The sequence below is a fragment of the Nipponia nippon genome, unplaced genomic scaffold, assembly GCF_047370975.1.
Source record: "Nipponia nippon isolate SJK-2023a ecotype South Korea unplaced genomic scaffold, ASM4737097v1 scaffold_4, whole genome shotgun sequence".
NCBI classification, from domain to species: domain Eukaryota; kingdom Metazoa; phylum Chordata; class Aves; order Pelecaniformes; family Threskiornithidae; genus Nipponia; species Nipponia nippon.
The window spans coordinates 121,932,199-121,957,654 of record NW_028262358.1 but is presented as its reverse complement, the minus strand read 5'-3'; the positions used below and the strand labels follow the sequence as shown (position 1 = coordinate 121,957,654).

Below are 25,456 nucleotides of genomic sequence, written 5' to 3'. Positions count from 1 at the left end.
CACATGGTGGTACCTTTTCCACAAATTCCAGTAGACAAAATTCATGATTAGGATATCTAGGCAAACAGGTCCCTGTCAAAGTGAGTTCAGTCTCCTCAGTATATATCTTTAGGACTCACATTAAGGCAGTCCAAGAACAAAAGAAATACCATAGGCTTGATAATAGGTTTGCTATTGGCTTTGAGTATAGGGCAGGGATGCAAGCACAGCTCCATCTCTGTGAAAAAGGAATGTAATTCTGACTTACAGTAAAGGTACTTTGCCATCAGTCACAGGCCAGCAGTTGAAAGAGGGCTTCCTCACTCTCAGTCTCTTCTAATGAATGAGTAGCTGGCCACATAGCTCTGTTTATTCTTCTCTGCTAAGATCTAACATGCATGAAGGACTGTGAGGGTAGGAACAACCCTTACTCCTCTAAAGTCAGGGAGAAAACTCCTTTTGCTAAGCCTGTAACTCCATTATGGCTTTCTCTTTATTACAAGCAGGTGTGATATGGACACACCTGTATTTCAGAGCAGCCCCATTGTTGTTCTCTGTGCTCAGTGGCCCCTGAGAACCTTAGCCCCTCCTCTTAGATGGTGAAAAACATCCATTGTTGTGGATTCAGCACTATTTCTTCATCCTTTGGGATATTAAAAACCTGACTAGACAAGGTCCTGAGCAACCTCTCTGATTGACCCCGCTTTGAGCAGGAGGGTTGGACTAGAAGATCACCAGAGGTCCCTTCCAGCCTCAACCTTTCTGTAATTCTGTGATTCTGTGGTAATATATGCTGAGACCTCAGCCTACCTGCCTAGATCTGTATGGACTTTTCAGGTTATGATCCTAGAAGGTGCTGACCTTTAGGATGAGCTGAACGCTCTCAACATCAAGGAGGAGGGATCTGAAATTCCCAGAGCTGCTACTCGCAGCCAGACAACAAACCGAGTACTTAGTGGATTCACCCAGAATAGAAAAGATTCAGGTAGAGTTTCTTCCCTTTGCCTGAGGGGTTTGAACCTGCATCTCCTAGCTGAAGGTTTGAAGAGCCCAGCAGTATTTGGTGAATGATATTTAAACAACAAATAAAGGCCAAGAAAGTATCTCCTGGGCCTGTCTAGAGTTTATCTTAAAACAGATTTCATTCATTTATGTATGTGGGGAAAAGTCTTGTCTAAATATTATGCCTTCTTATGGGGAAAAAAAAAAATCACATTTTTGGATCAGCTCCAGGAAATTCACAAGTTAAAAAAAAAGGAGGATAAACAAACCTACTTGTAGAGTTGGTATAAGACATTCATTTCTCTCACAAGAACACTTGGATCATCGATTTGTAAGTCAGATCCCAGCACAGAAAGCACAGATCAATGCTGAGGAAACTGCAGGACCAAACCACTTGCTGGGAGCCAAGACATCTCAGAGTGAACTTCCATTTTGCCACTTGTTCTGTCTGTGGCTTTAGGCAAGTCAGTTCTCCTCTTTATACGAAATACAGATTTAGTACTGTGGTTGAAAACTGTTGTATACAAGGAAACATTTTAATTATGTTTATATTGTATCGCAATATTATAAACCCTACCTTCTACCAAGGAAGTCAAGAGTGTAACATTTGCTGCTTTTCTTCTTCCTGCAGGCAAATTCAGGCCCAGTCTGTCTAATTTTTCTCGCAAGCAGCGTCCTCCATTCTTGGATTTTGCTCTATCATGAGAGAACAGTAGGAGAGAGAAACTTGTCTTTATTCTGCACTTTTTTCCCATGTTAATATAAGTCTAGAAATTGTACACACCTTATTGACAAATATGTGGGGTAATACCTGCACTAATGGCATCAATGGAAAATCCTTCAAAGCTGTATTCTTAACGTCCTGCTCGCACTGTGAGAGTCTTTCACATTGGTCCTTTGACAAAGTTAGACATTTTAATGCTTGTCACAGGGGCATCAGATCTTCAGACAGCTTTCCCCCTAGTGGTACCCATGGTCCTGATTTGGGCACAGAGCCTGGGATTGCAATGACTGAATATAAATATTGACAGTGCAGTTGCTTATATTTGATTTAGCCACCCCAGGCTCCCAAGACAATCAAGAGAGAAACATGCACTTCTAGAACGATATTAAACAGATGCCTAGAATGAGGTGACTTTACCTATCTCTCTCACCTGACTATAAAAGGAAGCCAGATGGCTACTCAAATGTAGATGTCTATGTAGAACCCAGCTCCAACTATCCCTCTATAATTTATGTAGAGACCTGGGTACTTAGAAATGCAGTCTACAAAGCCCAATACTTACAAGGAAGAAGGATAAGGCAATAGGAAATGCTGAAGCTAAAATCCCAGCCATCGCTGGTTATCTATGCCCCTATCCTAAATGCCTACGTCACTTTGTTCTCACAAAATAGTTGCTGGTGCATCCCACACCTGCTTTTATGCAGCACCTCAGCGTTTGAAGCATTTGAGACACATCCACTTATGCAGCAGACGTAGGTTCAATTTCTTGCTCAGCCTGAGGGAATTTTAACCTGTGTCCTTTAGACGAATGCAGCAGCCAGCTGGTAGTGAATAACTACTGTTAAAATGCTTAAACATTGAATAGAACAGTGACTGGAACCCAGATCTCTCCCATCCCAAACGAACGACCTGGTCATTAGATAATAGTCATCACTACAGTTACACTTTTGCTTTTGTCCAATAAATATTTGATTATCCCCAAAGGAGGCTGAGGGACCCTCAGCTTAGAATAAACAATCACTGAGTATTAAGCATGCCTAACTAGATGTTTGGAGGTGCAGGTTCAAGTTCCTTCAGGCAGAGGAAGGAACCAAACTTGGAATACCACCGTTTGGATGGTCATTTTTACCCAGTAAGAGATACCACAACTTTGACCATGTACATCAGGAAATGTCTTCTGAGAACACTTTATTCGAAGAAAAGCTAGTTGGGAAAATACCTAGACAGCCACTGCTGACAGGCTGCAAAACCAACCCTGCCAGGTCTCAGGCAAACAATGAACAAGATTTGGTTTTGCTGCATCTCTGCTGGTCAACTACAGAGTGTTTGAGTCTGTTCTCTAGTTGTGACACCTACAGATATAGCCTGACCCAATCTATTAATTTACACTCTCCGCTTTATAAAACAGAATTAGCGTATCCAAACTGCTGGCTGGGACTAGTCCCTGGCTTTTGCTAACTCCTGAACCATGCCCAGGGTAGATGTGGAAGAATGATATTTGGTCTGGGTCAAAAACTTATGGGGATTATTCTAGCATTTTAACAGAAGAGAGAAATGAGTCCCCATGTTCAGGATGATGCCCTTGCATTCTTAATAGCTTGTACTGGTATTGATGAAGATGGTGGTATGAGTATTTAAAATGAATATTTCTGTGACTATTAGCTGAAGGCCTCTCCAAGATGAAGCAGTAACAGAGGAAAACTTTTGTGGATGTAGATTTTGGATTTCAATGCCTCTAGAGGCAGGTAAATAGGGCTTATGCCCCTGAAACAATTTTAAAATCTATAGTCCACACTCTGCAAGATGGTTCGAGACAGCTCTTGCACTACTACATATCTTAGAATATCGCAGATTGGTTAAAATGACTTTCAGTATAAGTACAGGGATCAGCATGGCCTTCAGTGACAACAGTGAAATAGCCTATGACTTTCCAGCTAGTTTTGATCAAAGGGCATTCAAGTAGCTTATGCCATCTAAATTGACGTGTCAGGGACATTGCAACTTACATATGCCTGGCTGAATTACAGTTGCCTCCTTGTTTTCCAGTTGCAATGTGAGGCACAGTCGGCCACTTTCCTCCTCACTGCTACTACTTTCTGCAGGTGTCTACTCTGGTTGGTGAAGGGTCAGAGGCAAAATTTTACATAATTACTTGCTTCTTCTCCAGTATCTCACAACGAGAAAAATAAATCCAGCATATTCTGCTAAGTCTACCTTTTCTGTACTCAAAAGACATGCAGGGGAGAATGAGAAAAAGGCATCCCTACACCACGTTTTAGATTTTAGATGAGTGTGCACTGTAACTACACTTGGTAAAACATTTTGCTTTGGAACAGTTTCTCAACAAGAAGTCAGATTTGTAGCTCTGGTGAAATTTTCCACATACTGAGGGTCTTTTTTTTTTTTCATTCAAAACAAGGCAAAATAACACCTGTCCATCTCTGATGGATAACTGAACGGAGGGGGTAAAAAAAACACAACAGTTCACTGAAAAATGTAAACTTTCCGTGAAAAATGTCAACAAAAATTTTCCTAGAAACAGTGTTCACTCCCAGTCCATCTCCTTCTGTTTTCCCAAACTGTGACCACCTATCCAACTGGGGAAAGAGAACAAAACCTATTTGTAGAACATAAAATACAGAAATTACAGCACTGTCTAGGACTTGTTATTCTCACCTTCAACTTACCTTCTCAAAATACCTCCTAAGAGGGAAGCATTGAGGCATTCTGGTGGTGAAAGGCGCCTCTTCACCTCTGCAATGGTGACTTTGTACTTCGAAGTGGAGCTGAGTAGAGATAAGCGACCAGGAACAGAGCAGAACAGGTCGGTGGGGTTAACAACACAGGTGCCACCTACAAAACAAAAGAAATATTAGAGCAGGGGAAACCTCATATTCCATATTTTGACAAATTCAATCATGAAGAACAATTCTGTTGTTTACTTGTGGTTGGTTTTGTTGCTGTTGTTGGGGGTTTTTTGGAGTATTTTGGGGGTGGTGATTTTTTTTTTGTTTTTAAATATTGCATCACATTGTTGCTTTGAGAAAGATGAACGGATTGAAATTTCAGTCCAGGAAAAGTGAACTATTAGATCTTGTATGCTTTACAGTCAAATTAGATCATTATGGCTACTTCATTTGATTTCATGCTTGGTAAAAATAACACATCGTCAGTCTGTCAAGTCTTGTATCTAGTATGATTAACAACAGATTGAACCACATTCAGGTATCACTCAGGATTTTAAAAAAATGCAGTTGGTGAAAAATTTAGGACATTGGTTTTAATGAAAAATGTTCATTTTAACTCTCATAGCAGTGTTTAGGATAACAAAGATGAAACGGCACTATAGGTTTGCAGTGATTTGCAGCCAGAATGGCTTTCCATGCCTTTGAACTCTCATATACTTCTTCTGAAGTTAGGTCAAATCCTCAGCTGATGTTAATGATTGAAATCTATTGAGCTACATCAGTTTATCTCAGGCTAGTTCTGGCGTTGTTTATTTCTTGAAAGTGGCAGTTACTTGGCCTGGGTCTAAAACTGCTGAATGATCACCAAATCTTTCAATGAAGACTGTAATCAATAACTCCTCAGGCAAAATCAAGTTTTTAACTTAAAATTAATTTGTGAGAGAGCAAGAGAGAAAACTTTCTCTGCAACTGATCCAAGAAGATAGTACAAACTCCCAGGAAAAATAAAATAATCTTAAGGACTAGCACATATTTTATCACCAAGTGCAAAACACTTTTCTTTGACCTGCCTTCTCCAACCTAACTACAATAACAAATTCTGTGGAAGAAATAAATCTTACCACTGCATGCACAATTCTTCCCTGAGGGAAAGATGAGAAAAAAGAATGAGCTGCATATGACAGTGATATAAAATATCATATAATTCAATGCACTACTAGAAGGAGTTCAGATGGTTTCTGTGAGGACAATGATATAAAGACCTTCTTACGGCAGAATGAATCTGTGCTCATCATTCATGTTTAAAGGAAAGATACCGTATTTTTTTAACTACCACGATAATTTCTTCTTTTCTGTGAACACCCTAATCTTTTTGCACCGCAAGAGCTCACTTTATTATGCTTAAAAATTTTAGTTTGTAATCTGAATTCTGTAATGTGAATAGAATAGAGATAAAAAAAAAAAGAATAGCTCACTTTAGACAAGATTCTAACACCTTTTCTTTATCTTCTTCCACATGTAATCCCTCTTAATATTAAGGTGACTGTGTATGTTCCAGTTTTGGCAGAGACAGAGGAATATAACTGAAGGATGAAACTTCATTAAAGGCAGACTATTGCTTGCTTACATAAGGCAAACAGAATTTCTTTCCAAATATTTCAGTTCTTGAAGGTATATTTAAACATTTGTGCTGACAGCAAAACCAGAAAAGAACATCTCTTGGTATAAATCCCAGATGGGTGAGATCCTGACTCAGTACAGCAGGGTATTTTATGACTTTTCTAATTATGCTACAGGACAGATATTAGTGTCCACTTCTCAGACAGAATATAGAGACAACTCATGCATCAGCAAACATATAGACACAACAAGGGCACTTAGGCACATTTTTTCATAGCTCAAAGATACAATTCATGAGCTCATATGCTCAAATATGAGCATCTGCTGGGGGAGGGGAACTTCAATCCATTCCACTCCTACCAGTTTGATGCCAGTGCCAGCAATAGATGCCCAGAGCCTGGAGAAGGATCACAGGTCAGCAGGAGAGCAGCTGAAGAGCAAGACAGAGGAATTCCAGCCACTCCAGCCCATAAGTCAGCTTCATTGGGGGCCCAACTTAAATGCCTCTATGCAAACTCACGTAGCATGGGGTAGCATGGGAATAAACAAGAGGAGTTAGAAACATGTGCATGCCTGCAGGGCTATGGTCTTATTGGTGTCACGGAGAAATGGTGGGATGGCTCCTATGACTGGAGTGTTGGAGCAGAAGTTTACAGGCTCTTTAGGAAGGACAGGCAGGGGAGACAAGGAGGGGGAGTCGCCCTTTCTGTCAATGACCAGCTGGAGTGCATGGAGCTCCACCTGGGGATGGATGAGGAGCCAACCAAGAGCTTATGGGTTAGGATTAAAGGGAGAGCAGGGACAGATGACATTATAGTGAGGGTCTGCTTACAGGCCACCCAACCAGGAAGACAGAGGAGATGAAGACAGATAGGAGCAGCCTCACGTTCAAAAGCCAACCGCCCCAATATCTGTTGGAGGGACAACATAGCAGGGCATAAGCAATCTGGGGGGTTCCTGGAATGTGTTGATGATAACTTCCTTCTCCAGGTGACAGAGGAGCCATAGAGGAGAGGTGCTATGCTGGACCTTGTACTCACCAACAAGGAGGATCTGGTGGGGAATGTGAAGCTCAAGGGAAGCTTTAGCTGCAGTGACCATGAAATAATGGAGTTCAAGATCCTTAGGGCATTAAGGAGAGCACATAGCAAGCTCACTACCCTGGACTTCAGGAGAACAGACTGTGGCCTCTTCAGAGATCTGCTTGGCAGAGTACCATGGGATAAAGCCCTGGAGGGAAGAGGGTCCCAGGAAGCTGGTTAACATTCAAGGATCACCTCCTCCAAGCTCAGGAGCATTGCATCTCAACAAAGAAGTCAAGCAAAAACTCCAGGAGGCCTGCGTGGATGAACAAGGAGCTCCTGGACAAACTCAAACACAAAAAGTCCAAGCAGCCAGAGATCAGGTTAGGAAAGCTAAAGCCCTGACAGAATTAAATCTGGCCAGGGACATCAAGGGTAACAAGAAAAGTTTCTATAAGTACATTGGTGATAAAAGGAAGACTAGAGAAAATGAGGGCCCTCTCTGGAAGGAAACAGGAGACCTGGTTACCTGGGATATGGAGAAGGCTGAGGTACTCAACAATTTTTTTGCCTCAGTCTTCACCATCAGTTGCTCAAGCCACACCACTCAGGTTGCAGAAGGAAAAGGCAGGGACTGGAAGAATGAAGAACCGCCCACTGTAGGAGAAGATCAGGTTCGAGACCATCTAAGGAATGTGAATGTATACAAGTCCATGGGACCTGATGAGATGCATCCATGGGTCCTGAGGGAACAGGCGGATAGAGTTGCTAAGCCACTATCCATCATATTTGAGAAGTCATGGCAGTCTGGTGAAGTTCCTACTGACTGGAAAAGGGGAAACATAACCCACAGTTTTAAAAAGGTAAAATAAAGGAAGACCTGGGGAACTAGAGGTCAGTCAGCCTCACCTCTGTGCCTGGCAAGATCATGGAGCAGATCCTCCTGGAAACTATGCTAAGGCACATGGAAACTAAAGAGGTGACTGGGAACAGCCAACATGGCTTCACTAAGGGCAAATCATGCCTGATAAATTTGGTGGCCTTCTGTAACGGGATTACAGTGTTTGTGGATAAGGGAAGAGCAACATATGTCATCTACCTGGACTTGTACAAAGCATTTGACACTGTCCCGCATGACATCCTTGTCTCTAAATTGGAGAGACATGGATTTGATGGATGGATCACTTGGTGGATAAGGAATTGGCTGGATGGTCGCGTTCAAAGAGTTGTGGTCAATGGCTCAATGTCCAAGTGGAGACTAGTGACGAGTGGCGTTCCTCAGGGGTTGGTACTGGGACCAGCACTGTTTAACATCTTTGTTGGTGACATGGACAGTGGGATTGAGTGCACCTCAGCAAGTTTGCCAATGACACTGAGCTGTGTGGTGCGGTCAACATGCTGGAGGGAAGGGGTGCCATCCAAGAAGGACCTTGACAGTCTGGAGAGGTGGGCCTGTGTGAACCTCATAAAGTTCAACAAGACCAAGTGCAAGGTCCTGCACATGGGTCAGGGCAATGCCAAGCACAAATACAGGCTGGGCGGAGAACAGATGGAGAGCAGCCCTGAGGAGAAGGACTTGGGGGTGTTGGTTGATGAGAAGCTCAATGTGACCCAGCAATGTGCGCTCGGCAGCCCAGAAAGCCAACCATATCCTGGGCCGCATCAAAAGAAGCGTGACCAGCAGGTTGAGGGAGGTCATTCTCCCTCTCTTTTCCACTCTCGTGAGACCCCACCTGGAGTCCTGCGTTCAGCTCTGGGCCCCCCAACGTAAGAAGGACATGGACCTGCTGAAGTGAGTCCAGAGGGCCACGAAGATGATCAGAGGGCTGGAGCACCTCTCCTATAAGGACAGGCTGAGAGAGTTGGGGTTGGTCAGCCTGGAGAAGAGAAGGCTCCAGGAAGACTTTGTAGCAGCTTTCTAGTACCTGAAGGGGGCCTACAAGAAAGCTGGAGTTGGACTTTTTACAAGGGCTTGTAGTGACAGGACAAGGGGTAATGACTTTAAACTAAAAGAGAGTAGATTTAGATTAGATAGAAGGAAGAAGTTCTTCACTGTGAGGGTGGTGAGGCACTGGACCAGGTTGCCCAGAGTTGTGGATGCCCCCTGCCTGGAAGTGTGGAAGGCCAGGTTGGATGGGGCTTTGAGCAACCTGGTCTAATGGAAGGTGTCCCTTCCCACAGCAGGGGGGTTGGAACTAGATGATCTTTAAAGTCATTTCCAACCCAGACCATTCTATAAATACAGAAAACTGGTGCCACATGCCTGAAATGTTTTTGGGGTTTTGTTGTTTTGGTGTTTGGGTTTTTTTGTTTTTGTTTTTTTTCTTTTTTGCGGGGGGGGGGTGTGGTGGGTTTTTTGGTTTTTTTCATATCTGAGGCAGGGCTGCATAGAAACCTATAAATATTTTCAATCAACATTTTCAGACTTCTGATCTGTCAGGTACATTTGTGAAGAGTGTTAATGCTGAGTACATTTGTTTGTTTGGCATCTCCTGCCACACAATACATATACACATGTGTACATATATATGTGTAAAGAAAACAGTAGCAATGTGTACATATTTATTTACTTCAGTAAGTCTGTAAATTTTATCATGAGTGAGACTGTACTGAAATCAGTGTCATATTAAAGTTTATCTTCTTGCCAGGTTAAGCCAGTATGTGCACCATTTATGCCAGATAAATAATTGTTCCTTTAATCCAAAAACCTGTTACTCTGCAGCTGCTCCTACACTAACCAGAATTTATTGGAACACTTCTCATTACTATTTAGTAGAATGTTGTTTACAGTCTAAAATGTTTAAAAATATCATGCCTATGCAACATGCTCTTAAACAAAGCAATTCCAGGTAAGCCAGGTATGGGTTAAAAGAAAATAACAAGTCTAAGTCATTTGCTTTCCAGAAACATGGAGAACAAGTTGCAAATTACAAGAAGGTAAAATCTGTTGCATATAATTATTTCACTATATTAATTATTCATTGACCCAGCAACAGAGAACAGTGTGGTGCTTTCTAGATGAAGCTATGTCTTTGTCACAAACTGTGTGCAGTTTTGAAGGCACGGATCTCCTACCACAAAAACCACCTTGAAGAGGAGATGGATGAAGTCCTGGCCTTTACACCAGGTGGTAAACAGAAAAAGAGATGACAGTAAACAAATGGAGGGCTGCTGGAAAGAGAAAGGAAATGATAAGTGCAACCACACTGGAAGATGAAGGGTTAGGTTTCTTGCCAAACACACACACTTTAGTGTATTCCTTCCCCCATATTTTGATCATGCATTAGAGTGGACAAATGATTTTGTGAAGAAATGCAGCTCAGTGTGGGGAGGACAAGGTATTTTTTAAGTTGTGCTAAACAGCAGTGGCAACAACCAGATTTCTTTCCCGTCAACCCAATGCTGATGTAGATGCTGTTGGAAAAGTCAATCCTTGTTCAACTGTTGAGCTGGTCTTGTCATTACAAGGCATTTGAGAGGTGGGATGCTAACAGACACTAGCTGAAGAAGCAGAAGAAAATGCCCTCAAAAATAGAATGGAATTAATGCCTTTCATGAGTCTAGCAGTTCAACCTGGAGATCCCTGTTCCTCTTGGCAGATCTTACTTGCTTTAGAAATCTCTACAGACTAGCTTCTGGTGCCAGGATACATAAGACACCTTCAGCTCATCAGATGAAGAGCCCCACACATAGCTACAGCAAAATAATGTGCCCACCAGTGTACATAAAGAAGGGAAAACTGTGGCCGTTGCTCCCTGGCTAGTTACCCACACCATTGGTCCTACTGCCAGGCTAGGAAAAAGAAAATGAGAGCAGGCAGAAGGTGAGATAACTGGTAGGATCATCCAGCAGATTGCTTCAGCAATTTCGTGCTCCGGGTACCACGTGAAATGGGTTTGTGAATGTTAAAAAGACTCTTTTTAGGACAACTGTTTATTCCCACAGGGAAGTGATTATGTGGGCTTGTCTGACATCATCTGTTGCCATAAGATACTGTGTTAGAGATGACTGTAAATGGTGATAAGATAGTTGTGCTCTTCCAGCCACAGAGGTCTAAAGACACAAACAAGACAAGATTTAGACAAAGGGAGAATATCTCTTATATTGCAACTGATAGGTTTGGGGGGGAAAAAAAAAAAAAAAAAAAAAGAAAAGAGGCAGGCTTTCAGGCACACAAATCCTTCTTTCAGGGCTTCTCTTTTATCCAACTCTGTTAAATTACTTCTCCTTTCTTCATGACAAAGTTTTACCCTCTGATCTGTCATCTTCATGTTGATTTCAACAAATATGATTGTTTAAGAGGAAAAAGATGGGTGAAGAAGAGATACTGTTTGTGCAGCAGACCACATTTGGGTGAAAGACCTGGGGCCTGATATTGCCATATACTGAATCGCCTCAGCTACCAAATCACTTCAACAGATTATATATAACCTGATCTAGTTGAAGATGTCCCTGCTCATTGCAGGGGGGTTCAACTAGATGACCTTTAAAGGTCCCTTCCAACCCAAAGTATTCTATGATTCTATTCTATTCTATGATTATTGTCAGGTGATCTGAGGGAGAGGAATAACAAAAGACTACGTTCATTTTTGCTCGCTTACTTTTGGGACTCAATCCTTTTCCCTCTAGCTGACTGGTTCATACTCAATACAACATGTTCCTTTCTGTGAACTGTGCTTTTGCCTGGTTTCCCAAGCCTAGAATGAACAAAAGTTAGGCTATGTGATACTGAATAAGGTAGTCACAGCAAACATCGTGAGAGTATTTTCCTTTCCTTATTCCTGTCTCCCCATCAAATAGCACAAGTCAGTACAAAATGCCAACACAAGCTGATGATGGGTTGTGTAGGTGACAGCAGCAAGAACAGAGCCATACTCTAACCCAACAGTCTTGTCAACACAATGAAAATCCCAATAATGCAGGATGCAAAAAGAGCGTGGTCTGTTTTGATTTTAGGTTTCCCTTTGTATAGATGAAGAGGACAATAGGGTGGCTGGAGTGCAATGATTTATTCTGATATAGTTATGTGCTTGGGCATCTGCTGAAATGTAGGTCTCCCTGGCACCCTCAGAGTTAAGTATTTGTGCATCCTTTCATTGACAAAATCCATATTCTCACATGTTTTATGCTTTTCATAATAAGTAATGCTATTGCTTTATTAGGAATAAGAGAGAAAAATATCCATTGATGTCACTGGATGATTTTTTTGCACTTTAGATACAATTTTTTTTTTAATGTGTGTTTATAATTTTGTATAGATACACACATCTTTACACTCTGCAAGGTCATTTCTTATTTGTTAATTGTAACAGCTGCAATATGATGAGTATTTTATATTCATTCAAGATGAGGTAGTCCCTTTCTCCAAGATATTCACCCATAAATATCGTGCAGTTGTAGAAGGAAACATCATAATATACTGGTGACAACAGTGCAGGAGTACTGTTTATTTTGTTTTTCAGGATATATGCATGTTTGTGTGCTTGTGTACATTATTAAGTATAAGCACGCATGAGTGCCTACAGATTAATCTTATATAAAATATTAATAACATGTTATGCTTTTTATTAGTCTATTATTTATATCTACAGGTGCTGTTAGTAGGATTCTCCAGCTTATAGTATATTTTCTGCTCTGTTCTGAAATTCTGGCAAGTTTACAGTATGTTACAAAATGAAGACATGAAAATCTATCTCCTCAGCTTTTTTTTTCCTAGTAAGTAGCAAGTCTAAGCAAGCAGTTAACTGTATCGAGTTTATCAGTATTACTTAACCCCATATTCAGTTCCCAAAGGTCTAAAAACAATTTAAAATGTTCTCCAAATTATCCTCACATCACCCAGACATTAATCTCAGAAACTAAATATTCACAATTCTAAAACTTGTCTACATTTACCAGGAAAAATGGTAAGTATTGCTTTTTTCCCCAGTTATTCTTTTGGTTTCACTTAAGTTAATGAACTTTACATCATGTAACTAGTCATGTAAACCAGCTCTTTCCATGAATATAAACAATTCTGAGATAATGTCCCTCACCACAACATTCATGCCAAGGAAAGACAGACATGCCTGCATGCACAAGACATTTTTTTTTTTCAGTGTGAACCAGAAGATTCAGTAGGACTGAATGGTCAGCAGTTTTTAAGACCAGCCTCTTAGTTACATTCATTTTTTAAGGCTGTTAAGAGTGTTAAGAGTTTTTAGTTGAGACAATGTTAAGAAAATAGCTTGGGAGAAGCAAGGTATTATGATGGAAAACAGAATAATATAAGTAAGGGGGATTGTTACAGGAACTCAACTTCAAAGATTGTATCAACATGCAAAGGGGATGTTAAATCTCAGGCACCCAGGACCAGCCCTCCGTCAGCAAGATGTATCAGCACTGATACAGGAGCACTTTCACAGCTCCTGGGGTGGAGGATAGGACCCAAACCCCAACTAGAGCCAAAAGACAAGACATCTGCTTCATTCCTCTTTCCTATGCACAAGCCATAAGAACTCATCAGCACTTTTCAACGCCTGTCCGGGCCCTTCTGGGGCAGCGGTTTGGGAAAATAGCTGTGTGTTGCTGGATGGTGTGTGTGAGCCTGCGTTGTGTGCTGTGGGGCTGCAGGAAGAAGGCCTGGGTAGGCTGTGCGCGGTGTGGGTTGTGCGTGTGAGGATGTGGTAGGGGTCTGAGGCTCTGCCCGTGGTTTCTCACGAGTGGGCTCTGCGTGGGGCAGAGCGAGTGATGTTGGAGGCATTGGCAGGTTGTGTATGTTGTGTGTGCACGTGTGTTGTGCTTTTACACACTTTATTCCCTGGGCGTGTGCCTGAACATGCCAAGGACTGCTCTGTGTGGTGTGCATCCCAGGTGTGCGTGGCTCCGAAATCTCCCTTGGGGCAGGCCAAGCCGGGAGTGTGCAGATCACGACAGCCCACAGCTCGGAATGGAGCAAAGGGAGACAGAAAACACAGAATACACAACCTCTACCCCAGCAGGAGAGGGGAGCAACACAGACCCCCCAAAGCAGGTGAGATCCCTACCCGGGCGCTTTCCATCTCCCCTCCGTGCGCAGCCAGAAAATATCCCTTTGCAGATCAGCAGGAAAAACAAACAACAACCCACAGAAAAATCAAAACAAACTAAACCAAACCAAACCCTCAAGCAAACAAAAAAACCCACGCAAAACCTAACCTCACATCTCTTCCCCAAAGTTCTCCCAAAGGTCTTACTGGTGCCAGGACCTAAGGGAACAGGCTCCGCTCCCTTCCCGGCCCGGCGAAGCGCTCGGGGTCCGGCCAGAGCCCGCTTTAACCGGCTGCTCAGCACCCCCCGTCCCCTTCCCCAGCCCGAAACTCCCGGAGAGCTGAAAGTCGCCGACCGATTTGGCTTTAGTCGGCTGGAGATTATCTCAGCTGGAGCCGCGAGAGCCATTAATTAAGCCAGCTATTTAGGATTTTAATGCGATTTAAATTGGCCCTTGGAATAGAAAAGAAGAGAAAAAGACAACAGCGCTAATGACAGTGCTTTAGGATCTGAACACAATGATGGGCTATTACAAGAGTCCCGAGGCTCTTGTAAGGTTCAGAAGAGCCTGGAAAAAGGAAGGAAGAGGACAACAAAGGGAAGAGAAGGAGGGGATCTGCCCTGCCCTCGGTGGGCTCCCGGCTGGGCGCGGGGAGGGGGTTGAGGCGCGGGGCCCCCCGTCCGCCGCACCGGGAGCCCCTTCACCGCCGGGAGCGGCCAAGCGGGCAGGGAGAGCTGCTCTGCCCGAGCCTGCCTTCCCCTGGGGCGGGAGGCTGCAGGGCTCTGGGGGAGAGGGGACCCTTCGGTACCCTTCGGGGGAGTCGGGGCTGGCCAGGTAACTCCGGTTGGTTTGCCAGAGCAGAGGATAGCAAGGTGCAGGGAGATGTCCCCTCTGCCCGTTCCTGCATCCCGGGATGCCTGGATGAGACCGCGGGGAGGGGGTAACACGCCAGCACCCTATTTTCCCCCTTTCATCTGCACGCAAAATAGCAGGGGAGAAGATTCTCCTGGGGAGAGGTGCAAAGCCCTCAGCCTCTGCCTTCACCCGCCTCCTCCAACCTCTTGCCCAAAGTCTCGCCCTTAATGACTGAGTCATTAGGCGGGTTGTTTGGAGTGTCAAAAATTAAAATTAGAACGGGGGAGAGGATCAAGGCTCAGCGAGTGCCTTTCAAATGAGAGGCGATACCACGACCAAGTACATAAAAGGCAGAGGGGAGAAAGGGGAGCGTCTTTCCCCAGATTTTATTGGCAGACTTTATGGTGACTGATGCTCGAGCTTTTAAGAAGAGGGTGGGTTTTTTTCTTTCTTTCTTTTTTCTTCTTCTTTTTCTTCCTTTTAAAAATGTATTTATTTTTTTAATCAAATAAGATCTGAGGGTTGTTCCTAGCCAGGCACTAATGCATTCGGATGTCAGTCACCTCTAAGCGATTTGACAAACTCAAGATCTCTTAAAACGTGCAGAGTTCAGATCATATTAATTCCCCAAAAATGTTTTGATTCAAAGTAGTTTGTATTTTATGTTGCCAAGGGCAATTGAAAAAGAGCTATTGCCGATAGGTTGGCCCTTCTCTCTTCATGGCCCAGAGGCGATAGCAGTATTTAAGCTTCTGAAATTAGCCTGCGGCAGGAACGATGGATGATCACAAAGCGAAACATGAGCTTTTTTTGGAGTTTGCCATCTCGATTTCATAAAACGATGCAGGCCAAATGTCACCGTGTTGTCTTTTAAATCCAAATATATGGAGGTGAGGACACCAAGCCTGCGTGCACTTCATGTCCGAGGGATGGGGAAGGGGTGGGTATGGAAGGGGGCTTGGAGGGCATTTGGAAAAGAAGGTCCCACAAAAAAAAGAAAAAAAAAGAAAGAAAAGAAAAAAGAAAAAGAAAATTTTAAAGAGAGAGAGAAGGGAAAAGAGAGAGACAAAAATCAAACAGGAATCAGGTTATTCTGCTTTTAAAATGGCAACCTAGAGAGAAATTAAAAGGGAATGGGTATGTAATAAAAGCCTGAGACGATTAATAGGAAAGTATAAGAGGGGAGGGATTTTTTTAATGATTAAAAAACACAGACGACTCCTGTAAATAGAAGCTTCATTTCTTCAAGTGATTTCTTTTGAAACGAGCGATCTGAATATTCAACTTTAAGGCAAAGCTCCACTCTGTATGTACAACATTAATATGATCTCTGCAGAATTTGGTACTCAGAAATATTAACATATCAAAGCTGCTGCCTGAGGCTAGAGAAGCTATCGATACACGAGCAGTAGGAAAAGTAAAGATTATTGGTTCTGATGGTTAGAGCAGGGAAGCTCCGGGCTAAATCCTGCACACCATTAACTGAAAGTGATAGCATGGGGATCTCTGCCCTGGAATCGGTGGCAAATATTTTCTCTAGCTAGTAATTAGCTCGCCAGCACCTAAGCCTTGCAAAAAAATCTTTTACTTTCCGAGCCTCATTAAAAGCAAACACCAAATCATTGCACTAAACAATCTAGAAGGCAGCTGATATGTGCAATGGCAGCCAGAGATGGGAGCAGGGAAGAGCCGTGTTTGTGATGTTTGGCATTCTTATCGGTATTAATACCAGGACTGCAAACCATGGCACTTCTTAGAGATTGCTTTTTTTGGAGAGGACTAGGGAAGGGTGGCTTCCTCTGGCAAAGTACAGGGGAAGTTTTCTTTCCTTTCTTTCATTCCTTTCTTTCTCTCTTTCTTCCTGCCTTCCTTTCTTTCTTTCTCTCTTTTTTCTTTCCCTCTCTCTTTCTTCTTTCTTTCTTTCCTTCTTTCTTTCTTTCTTTCTTTCTTTCTTTCTTTCTTTCTTTCTCTTTCTTTCTTTCTTTCTTTCTTTCTTTCTTTCTTTCTTTCTTTCTTTCTTTCTTTCTTTCTTTCTTTCTTTCTTTCTGTCTTTCTTTCTTTCTTTCTTTCTTTCTTTCTCTCTTTCTCTCTTTCTTTCTTTCTCTCTTTCTTTCTGTCTCTCTTTCTTTCTTTTTCCTTCTTTCTTTCTTTCTTTCTTTCTTTCTTTCTTTCTTTCTTTCTTTCTTTCTTTCTTTCTCTCTTTCTCTTTCTTTCTTTCTTTCTTTCTTTCTTTCTCTCTTTCTTTCTTTCTTTCTTTCTTCCTCTCTTCCTCTCTTTCTCTCTTTCTCTCTTTCTTTCTTTCTTTCTTTCTCTCTTTCTCTCTTTCTTTCTCTCTTTCTTTCTTTCTTTCTTTCTTTCTTTCTTTCTCTCTCTCTTTCTTTCTTTCTCTCTCTCTCTCTCTTTCTTTTGCTCCCTCCCCGTCCCTTCCTCCCTCCCTTCTTTCTTTCTTCCTTTCTTTTTCCCTTTCCTTCCTGCTGTTGCATCTAAAACACTCAAAAGCAACCTTTAAAATATATATATGTATATATTAGCGGCAAAAATAAAATAAAAAACCTGACACGAGATGTTTAAAATATTAGGGAAGCCACTTTCGAGTTAATATATTCTTATTGATGTATTACTAGAAAAGAAGTGTGATTTATTTATATGAGATACTGTATAGCGCTTAGGCGCAGGATGTTTTGATTACTGCTAACACCTATCGCTTTTTTTGAAGTCGGACAAAATATTTATTATGTATTTTTAATATACATTTGAAACTTATACTCTCGCCTTTGATATCTTCCCTGAATATGCCAAGAGATAGATAGCAGTGCAGTAGTAGTTCAGCACTTAGATCAGGGTAGAGAAAACCTTGCATTTTCATGCTGGATTTCCTTTACTATCAATCTTTAAATCCTTGAATAATTTGATCGCTTTAAAAGGAGAGAGTGAGAGAGAGAGAGAGGAAGAGAGAGACTTGACTACAATAATCTGCACAGGTAATTGGAATCTCCTTAACAGGAGCTGGAGAGCTGAATAAGCTGGAGTTGAGCTGAGCTGAGATTTGAGACGCCCTTCAGCTGGGAAATGAGAGCCGCAGTCAAACACTACAGGCACAGACCCCAGCTGATGGGGACTCTGTCTTTCTCTTTCAGCTAACGATCTCCGCTTCTCGGAGGTCAGCTCTCGGATCAAACCCGAACGAATTATCCCTCTTTCTAGGGATAATTACAATCCGCTGAAATCCAAGCGACGAGGACCTAGGCAGGCGCAGGCACCGACAGCACGAGTTAGGCAGGAGTTTGCAAGCCCGCCGGGCTGCCAGCCCTTCCCACAGCGTCCCGCCAGCGGTGCCCAGGGAGGGGCCGGGAGATTTGCAGTCGTCCCCCGCCCTCCCGCTTTCTTGGCGTCCCTCTCCCCGCCGCCAGCTCCGCCGCTCTCCCCGGCGCGCTCCGGCCGCCGGGGCCGGGGGCCGCTCGCCGCGGCGAGGCGAGGCGGGGCCGGGCGGAGCGGAGCGGCCGAGGGGAGCTGTCCCTTCAGCACCACCGCTCCGCCGCCGGCCCGCCGCCATCCCGGCCCCGGGCCGCCGCCGCCTCCCGCCTCTCCGCCCCGCAGCTCCCGCCGCCCGCCCTGCGGAACACCCGGACAAAACCTGCTCTGAGTCGGTGAGGGGAAAGGGTACCCCGAAACCTCACCTCCCGCGGATATAACGGCCTGTGCGCCTGCTCCCTGTCTCCACTCACCATAGTTGTGTGTGACTATTGCTTCGGCGTAAAGTTTGCCCAGGGAAGCGGTGGGTAAAAGCAGCTCTCTGACACAATAGCATCACCTCGCCTAAAATATCTCCTAAATATCTGTTTTTCATGGTGAGTATAATGAATAAGGAAAGGCAATAATGAGATAATAAATGCGCATTCCAAGAGGATGAGTCGCGAGGTGTCCTCTCTCCGACTGCATTATTCGTTTTATATTGTGATTGAAAGTAGGCGTTTAAGCTTGTAAGAAGAATGTGTTCCTACGTTAGGCCTTTAGACTACTTTGGTTTCTCTTCACGGTAAATGTCGGTAGTAACAACCCCCCCGCGAACACTCAGATTTCGCAAATGCTGAAGAAATGCGTATTTAACAAGAGTTCCAAATCTTTCCTGTAACTTTGACGTTAGGTATTTACATTGACAGATGGGTATCAAATGAAGTGACACTCAAAAGCGCGTTCCACACCGGTCTGTAGTGCTACTGAAACCCCATTTCCAAAAAAGCTCCTTCCTTTCCCTACACGAGATCAAACTGCCGATTTAACAGCCCGGAGCCAGGGAAAACGTTTCTTCAAACTATCAGGGATCAACCCGATTAAACGGGGAATGATAAAAGGAGTCAAGAAAGCTCTGGGTTCAGCGGGAGTATCCGAGAGCTACCGAGGAACAGATCACTTGTAAAGCGCAAATGGAGTGTGAAATGTGAAGTGCTCTAAGGTAGTTTGAACGTACTTCTGTCAAATGTCAAATTACCACTATTTCAGCAGTAACTCCAAACTACGCGAAAGAGTGGGGCAGGGAAAGAGAGAGAGAAATAGAAAGGGGGTTATGTCTGCAAAAATTGATGGACGCAAGTATTTGTAACCTCTTACCTCTTCTTATCACACCTCCTTGCCCGTTCAGTACAAGTCCACACTGGGCCTCCACTGAGCTCTTGAGTAATGAGGGGGAAAAAAAGGAAAGAAAGGAAAGAAAGAAATCAGATGCAGAAACCCACATAGCTTTTGCCTTGTTACATGGCTCGCACCGGAACAATAGTTAAGGTGAACTGGAAAAACACAGTTATTCTCATCGAACTCAAGTGCTCTGGCAAAATCCCACCGCCATTCTGCCCCTACCCCACGAAATGCAGAATAATTATCACTTTCATTGCTATTTAGAGACGACTTTTCTCCTGAACTGGGAATTAAACCGGCAGTTAAGTGGCAGGATAGGGAGACAAACAAGTAGTCTTGAGAGAAGTGTGTTCGCTTTCTACAGTCGCACGTACCAAGGTAAAAATACACTTTCATATAGTATTTTTGTACGTCTAGCTGTATATATATATAAATTCATATACATGTTTCGTGGCACATATATACCGACTTACAAAGTGTGCACAGAAGTAGACAAAGAGCACAAACAACAGACGACCCATTGGGCTTTGCCGGCTACACAGAGTCGTGAGGGTGTTGTAACAATGCGTGTGTCCGCACATAGGTGGGGATGAATATGCATCTGTGTGCGCACACACAGGCACCCATGCGTGAGTGTGGCGTGAAGAACCATCCAAAAACCTGCCTAGGGCTTCTGGTGCACATCCGAAGAGATCTCACTTCTTTATTCTCCCGTTACAAGGCTGATTATTTGGGGATCTTCGCCCTCCTTAATAAATATTTTTATTGGAATGATAAAAGACTTGAAAGGGTTGGGTTTTCTTTGGGTTTTTCCTTATGTTGGGGTTAAAAAAACACAACAAACCAAACCTAAATCTTTGCCCAGTGGAAATGTGTTAAAGACGCATTTTCCTCTACAAACAAACGAGGTATTGGACATGAAAGAGGCCTTTAAGGGTGTTAACCTACTCAACAGCCCGTGAAGAGTTAAGTAAATGCGGAGAGAGTCGGTGCATAATAAAAACCCCACTTTACAAAACAACCTTTACAGTCCTGGCTCTCTCCCCCACTTTCACCATATTGGCGCTGGCCCTGTAAGACCTTCCTTTTCAGGGCTCTTTTTTATTTTAAGTGTTCTGCCTTAAAGTGATTATGAAATCAATATGAAAAAAACTTGGCGACTGAGCATAAATTAAAGCGGTGATGGGAAAAGGTGTGACAGTTTTCTTTGTTGCCCATGGAAAATCTTTTTAGGGCACTGAAAGATGCCACTCCAGCTCCAAGACTGTTTGCATCTGTTAGGCTGACTTAAACCGCCCTCGAAACTATTGGACATTCACTTAAAATTCTGTGCAGGGAAAAGTATATTTACATTTGTTGCATTTGAAATGAGGCATATGCTGATGAACGTTTTAAAAAGAAAGACCAAGGAGAAAGGGGAAGACTGGTTAGACCACAATTTTTGGTTTAAAAGTACTTGTGTACAGTCCTGTTTCTGTTCGCCACCAAAACGCTTCTCTCTAAGCCCAAGATGATATTCGCAAGATCCAAGTTTGTTCTGCATCATTTAAATCGTAACGACAAATATTAATATTTTCAACTTCTCACCACTCAGCCTTTTCGATACCTCAATACACTCCCTCTTCTGTCCGGGAAAAGAGGGAGGAGGAAAAATAAAGAAAAGATTAGGTACAAAGACGTACGTCTTTTACTTTTGAATAAAGTGTGATCGAAAAATTATTATTTTCCAAAGGAAAGCTGCTTATTTTTTTCTTCTTTAAATAAACAACAACAAAAAATGTGCCTCTAGCAGCTTAACCAACCTCTTCTTTTTTTTTTTTTTTTTTTTTTTTTAAAGGGAAACATGTTGTTTGGTCGGATGACATTGCATAAATGACCAGTTGAATGGCACTAAGTCGAAAATTGGATAAACTATGGTGCTTTTTTGCCCGGGACTTAGGCATTGTCTGCTGTCTTGCAAACGTTCCTAATCCCCTCTTTTGAAAAATACAAGGCTTTGTGCCTGCCAAAGAAAAAAAATTTGTACAGATACAAAAAAATCAGCAGCAGACGTGGTTATAAAAAGGAGTAAATAGGTTTTAGTTGGGCTGAGCAGTGAATGGCAGATTTTTTTTTTTTTTTGAGGGGGGTAACATAAGGAGATCCTTGTGAAAAATGTAAACAAAAAATGGCCAGAGAGGATAAAATTATATAGCGAATTTTAATGGAGAAAGCTAGGTTTAAATAGTTAGGGTTTCTTCCCCATAGATATAAAAGATAACATTCTTTGTTGTTGGGTTCTTGGATTATTTTCCTCCTTAAAAAAAAGGAAAAAAGGAAAAAAAATTCTTTTCTCCGATATAAAAAGAGGTTTTGGGTGGGGTTTTTTGTTTATTTTGTTTTTAAGGGAAGAAAATAAACCTTCTTAGTTTTACAAACTTCGGGTTTTTTTTCCGAGCCTTTGACCGCTACGTCTTTTTGGAAAGACCAACATAGCCAGCTTTGTATGACTGGGAGCCAGATTTGGGGGAAAAGTAAGTACAATAAATACGGTCCTGTTTGTCTCTCCCCGCGGCTCGGGAAGCCTTTAGTTCCTCAGCTCGTCGGGAGAAGGAAGGTTTGCTTTTGATTTGGGGGACTTGTCGAAATGGGTGTTAGATAGAGGAGGGCGTTGTTTGCAATTTTGGAAACAAATTTCCTTTAAGCAACCAGCTCAATTTACCGGAGTTGATTTTTTTAGTGCGGGGGAAAGGATTCCTGAGCGGATAAAGCTGAGGTTTTGATACATAGAAATAGATTTTTCTGATGGGTCCAGATGCCGGTTAGGGGGGAATTGATGAAGGATTAGCCACATAGATGAATTCAGCTTTATCTGCTTGTATCTCTCTCCCTATTAACATCTAGATCGGACATTGCGAGGGATTTTTATCACACTGAATATTTCTGACGAACGTTTGCTCTCGTTTATTTCTTCCCTGCCTCATGCCTTGGAGTTGAACGGCAGGTTTGCCTTTGTATGGATGTCGGAAAGCAGATTATTTTCCTGCCCTGCCTTTTTTCTCTTTTCCTACTCCATCCCTTCCTTAACACATTTCCCTGCTCTGTCGGTGCAAGTTGTTTAAACGGTTCCGTTCGCCGAAAGAAAGGAAAAGTTTAGGAAAAGCAAGAAGGTGGGGTTGAGTTGGGTTGGTTTCTGTGTGACTTTGCTAAGGGCTGGTACAGGCACACAGGCACCCACACCGGTACACACGCACTCCGACATCTCCGGATGATGCTTTTTTTTCCACATTTTTGCGCTTTTTTCCACATTTTTTCTTGCTACTATTCTGGAGGGGACGGGCTCTGGGGGACCGGATTTTGGGATGAATCTTCCCTCCTTTGTATGAGCTATTCTGAGCAGAGGAAAATGGGGAGGGGGGGGGGGACACCAGAGCGGGGGAGGGGAGAAGAAGGTGCCTCGAAAAGGAGATCGCATGCTATTTACCTGCAAATCGTCTGCTCCCGAGGCTGCAAGCCCGAGGCTTGGTCCTGGCAGGAGTCTTTGATCTGGATGCATCCCATATTGGGATCCATGGCTCATAAGAGACAGGTCGTGGCGGCGGTAAGCATCTAAGCACCCCAGCTCTCTCCTCTGCTCGTCCAAGCAAGAGGACTTGAGCGCCCGCGCATTGTGCAGGTTGATAAAATCAGTGGGTTCCCCATGGTGGATCTGCTGGTAGTATTGCTGGGAGTGGTGGAGAGAGTTCAAGGAGTAAGCGTCGGGGTTGACTGCCGGGTGGCTGTGTTGGAACTCGTAGTGGAAGGACTGGTGGTGCAGTGGGGTGTACTGGTGGTTTGTGGAGAAGTACGGGGAGGCGAACTCGGTGCCCGTGGTAGAGTAAGTGAGAGGAGATGAGGAGGAATAGGCGACGGTCGAGTTGGCCACAGACTCCAGACATCCAAGCTGCATCAAACGGTAACTGTTTGATCCGTCATGACGTATCTGAAAGGAAGAAGTGAAAAGAAGACCCCAAAACTGGAGGTTTGTCATTGAAAACCCCGGGTGCGGTTCTTCCAAGCACGCTGTCCTGCATAGCTTCTCCCCCTGCAGAAGCGTCTAAGCCTGCGAGCGGCAACCCCGGCAACAAAAGATCCTTTCCTACCTTGGGCTGGTGCCATAAAGGTCTGTTCAAAAAATCATAAACAGCCCAGCCTGCCCTTAATACTGTCAAGCGAAAGGAATCCACGCACTGAAATAAAAACTATCTATCTTTCTATCTGTCCATCCATCCATCCATCTACCCATCCACCTCCTGATCACAGCTGTAATATCTGGGGCTGACACAAAAAAAAGTCATCAAACAGAGGAAACTACCGAGAATACACACAAGTCCCGTCTCTATGTTACAGCGTTACACATTGAGAAAGCTTTGCCTCCTGCTTGCCTTCCTTTCTTCCTTCCTTCCCTTCTTTTTTTTTTTTGAACCCCTATTTTTCTTTCTTTTTAAAATAACGAATCAGATCCAAAATTCCCCCCCCCCCTCCTCCTTTTCCCGCGTTTCGAAAGAAAAGGGGAGTCCTGCTTTTTAGTGAGAACTCCCCATTCCTGGCGAGCTGGTGGTGATTTCTCTCCACTTCATTATATTATTAGGGGTATTATTCTGATTTTCGTTCTGGCAACGGTTTTAACGTGGTAATGAGTTGCCCTTTCTGGCGACAGATGTCATAACGAATTTTCTCTCTATACTTCTTTAAGTTATCTCTGAAGCCGGATTATAATTAAATGTAACGGTCCAATATGGATTTAAAAAAATGGAAACAACCACACAGGCACATACACACACACATATGCACACACACGCACACACACATCCACACACGCGCGCGCACACACACACACACACTCACACACACAAAATACCTCTGCATCGTGGACGAGACCTGGAAAGGTAGTTGACATTTTTTGGTTCTCCGAAAAAAAAAGAGAAAAAAAAATCTCTGGATAAAATTCCCCTCTCCAAATTAAAAAAAAAAAAAAAAAAAAAGAAAGAAAAAAATTGAAAAATCCAAAGTTCGTGTATTTCCCCAATTTTTTTTAGAAAAAATCTCTACAGACAGAGAGAATTTGCAATGTATCTGCATAGATCAGATCTCTCGCTTTTCCATGCACCTCCTTAAAAACCTGTAGGAACAAAATTTTCCCTCTGCACAAAAGCTGCTCCCTGGATCAGATTTTGTACTTGCTGGGTATTTCTTTGGCTGATGTCGTAGGTCCCTTGGTAATATAGAAGTTTTGAAAATTAAGCATCAGCACTGAGAACTGGGAGGACAATAGATAGAGGAGCTTCATCCCAGGAGACAAGGAATAAATATTGTATCTTCGCCTAATAAGGAACTGTAGGTTCTTTCAACATTTTTATACATTTTTTCCTCCACTCTTTAGAATGCTTTTTCTTACCCAGGCTAATATGGGAGCTAATCTGATCGAAGGGGGTATTTTGTGTACATTTTATTGGGAAGACATAAAGCTAATATATATTAATATATATTATTAAACCATCCTTTTCAATAGGTAAGTGCTCCTTCCTGTTGATTATACTGCTTTTAAATACTGACCAGAATCTAAGATTGCACATTTGTATGTGTGTCTGTTTAACTGTATTTTTTTTTTCCTAAATGAAAACGATGTGGTTTGTTTTGGTTTTTTTTTTTTTTTTTTTTACTCTTGCATTTACATCGAATTTAAGTCCACCCCACACTCCAACCTGCTTTTAAAGCTTCCTAATATGCTATCTTACAGGCTTCTTTAAATAGCATTTTCAAACATAAAGCTAGGGTGAGACCACAAAGTATCACTGCGGTGACATATTATATGGAATTATACATAAAATACATATAGATCTACGGAATTACATCTGTCTATATAGGAGAAAGAAAACTAAGGAAGGGAACGTATGAGCTAAAGACC

The 25,456-nt window shown here is 42.8% G+C and overlaps 1 protein-coding gene across 2 annotated transcripts in view; it reads right to left on the bottom strand.

Annotated features, from left to right (window-relative positions):
* TFAP2D (transcription factor AP-2 delta) overlaps window positions 1-24,526 on the bottom strand; it is a 53,847-nt gene extending 29,321 nt beyond the window's left edge. Inside the window, exons 1-5 of one of the 2 annotated variants that reach the window (XM_087775181.1) lie at window positions 24,410-24,526; window positions 22,994-23,491; window positions 19,507-19,567; window positions 4,393-4,558; window positions 1,559-1,677 (exon numbers count right to left, since the gene is read on the bottom strand). In XM_087775181.1, the coding sequence (XP_087631307.1) occupies window positions 1,559-1,677; window positions 4,393-4,558; window positions 19,507-19,567; window positions 22,994-23,491; window positions 24,410-24,448 (883 nt within the window). In that variant the 5' untranslated portion in view covers window positions 24,449-24,526. Of the gene's footprint in view, window positions 1-1,558; window positions 1,678-4,392; window positions 4,559-19,506; window positions 19,568-22,993; window positions 23,558-24,409 lie in introns of those variants that run through there. The other variant, XM_087775180.1, reaches the window with a different exon arrangement.
* Window positions 24,527-25,456: the final 930 nt, after the last annotated feature.